General features: G+C 33.8%; 1 protein-coding gene across 3 annotated transcripts in view; it reads left to right on the top strand.

Annotated features, from left to right (window-relative positions):
• Nucleotides 1-1,824, top strand: part of LOC106471411 (28S ribosomal protein S33, mitochondrial-like) — a 10,333-nt gene extending 8,509 nt beyond the window's left edge. For all 3 annotated transcript variants that reach the window (XM_013932008.2, XM_013932009.2, XM_022400005.1), the window contains exon 3: nt 1,629-1,824. In XM_013932008.2, the coding sequence (XP_013787462.1) occupies nt 1,629-1,731 (103 nt within the window). In that variant the 3' untranslated portion in view covers nt 1,732-1,824. The remainder of the gene's footprint in view (nt 1-1,628) is intronic.
• Nucleotides 1,825-2,523: the final 699 nt, after the last annotated feature.

The raw sequence follows: 2,523 nt of genomic DNA, 5'->3' as shown, positions 1-2,523 counted from the left end.
CTTGACCACTGCTGTCTGTCATGTCTTAGCCAGCCTAACGAGTCCTGTTATTGGGTGAAATCTTATAACTAGTTGTCTTGACCACTGCTGTCTGTCATGTCTTAGCCAGCCTAACGAGTCCTGTTATTGGGTGAAATCTTATAACTAGTTGTCTTGACCACTGCTGTCTGTCATGTCTTAGCCAGCCTAACGAGTCCTGATATTCGGTGAAATCATATAACTAGTTGTCTTGACCACTGCTGTCTGTCATGTGCTAGCCAGCCTGACGAGTTCTGATATTGGGTGAAATCTTATAACTAGTTGACTCGACGACTGCTGTCTGTCATGTCTTAGCCAGCCTAACGAGTCCTGTTATTGGGTGAAATCATATAACTAGTTGTCTCAACGACTGCTGTCTGTCGTGTCTTAGCCAGCCTGACGAGTTCTGATATCAGGTGAAATCATATAACTAGTTGTCTTGACCACTGCTGTCTGTCATGTCTTAGCCAGCCTGACGAGTCCTGATATCAGGTGAAATCATATAACTAGTTGTCTTGACCACTGCTGTCTGTCATGTCCTAGCCAGCCTAACGAGTCCTGTTATTGGGTGAAATCATATAACTAGTTGTCTCGACGACTGCTGTCTGTTGTCTTAGCCAGACTGACAAGTCCTGATATTGGGTGAAATCATATAACTAGTTGTCTTGACCTCTGCTGTCTGTCATGTCTTAGCCAGTCTGACGAGTCCTGATATTGGGTGAAATCATATAACTAGTTGTCTTGACCACTGCTGTTTGTCATGTCTTAGCCGGCCTGACGAGTCCTGATACTGGGTGAAATCATATAACTAGTTGTCTTGACCACTGCTGTCTGTCATGTCTTAGCCAGCGTAAATAAGTAGATCTACTAATTACTGTTGTTAACTTGGTTAAAGAAATTATATTTACATTATAGCATGTAAATAAGTAGATCTACTAATTACTGTTGTTAACTTGGTTAAAGAAATTATATTTACATTATAGCACGTAAATAAGTAGATCTACTAATTACTGTTGTTAACTTGGTTAAAGAAATTATATTTACATTATAGCACCAATGATCAGTAAACTGAAAATGTGCAAAATAGTAGTTCAAGCATTAAATCTGTATTATAGCGGGCCTGTAAATTTGGTCCACAGGTTTGCTAGTAAAAAATATAATTTTGACCAGAAAACACCAAAACAGTGAAAAATAATTCTTTGGCTGACTTTGTATAATGTACAGATTGTGTGCACAATTTTATACATTTATGTATTACTTTAAAAGACACAAAATATGATTTTACCACTAAGAAATCTTTGAAGTTTAAAGAAATAGAAAGTTTACTGTCGTAAGTCTGGTTTGAAGTTCATGTACAAAGTTTAATATACTCGCATACATTATATTGGTTTTTCCACTGCTTATTTTTCTTCAAGGTTATTCTATTTTTATTGATTGATGTTTTCATTAGTAAATGTATATCACGTAAATATGCAAAGGTTTAAAATCTCTGCAACTACACTTACAATTGTGCTTTGAAGAAATAAATTTTTTTGTTATATCTTCAGAATGTTTTTTCTTATCATTATCTGGAATTGTTTTTGGAATGAACACACTTACTTTTGTTCTAGAGATGAACATCAAGATTTTAAAGAAGAAATGAGAAGACTTAGAAGGTTAAGAGGTAAAGGACGACCGAAAAAGGGGGAAGGAAAACAAGTGAAGAGAAAATGAAACATTGTTTGTATTGTAGATAGAACCACATTTTAAGCTATTCAGGAGTTGTAGTTGTGTAACTGTGAATAAAACGTTTGCAATTTCTTGAAACTTGTGTGTTTTTATTATTAAGTTCAATTTGTTTTATAGTAAAAGTATTTACAGGGATATATGAGATTGTTCATTTCGTAAAAACAGCTTTAAAGTTTACTTTGTACATTATATCTAATAAAACTTGTTAGTCATAAAATATATGCTTCAGACCACTTTAATTTTGTTAAAATAGTTGCTTATAATACTTGGTGTTTGGTTAGAAAAAAATATTCTTTTACATTTTTTAAATTGCTATTACATGATTTAAGAGATAAAATTAATTACATGGGAAAGATTGAGATGCACAGTATGTAGAAAAATTAAAAAAAATTAATTGTTCATCAGTAAAAATATGAAACAATCTAGAAAATTATGAAAAGGAAAATATATTTGGAGACTTGCAGAACTATTACTGAGAAGTTTCAAATCAGCCATTAAACTGTTAATGACGTTATTAACTAAACTAGGACTTGGAGCAGAGACAGAAATTGAATAATCAATATATATCCATAGATTATGTTGTCAAGCAATTACCTAGTAATGTCAAAACCTTGCCAGAAACAAGATGAAACAGATGAACGTCGAGGTCTGTTACCTAGTAATGTCAAAACCTTGCCAGAAACACAAGCAGTTACCTAGTAATGTCAAAACCTTGCCAGAAACACAAGCAGTTACCTAGTAATGTCAAAACCTTGCCAGAAACACAAGCAGTTACCT

The sequence above is a fragment of the Limulus polyphemus genome, unplaced genomic scaffold, assembly GCF_000517525.1.
Source record: "Limulus polyphemus unplaced genomic scaffold, Limulus_polyphemus-2.1.2 Scaffold4603, whole genome shotgun sequence".
NCBI lineage: Eukaryota > Metazoa > Arthropoda > Merostomata > Xiphosura > Limulidae > Limulus > Limulus polyphemus.
Note: the sequence above shows the minus strand (reverse complement) of the source record. Positions and strands in the feature narration are given on the sequence as shown.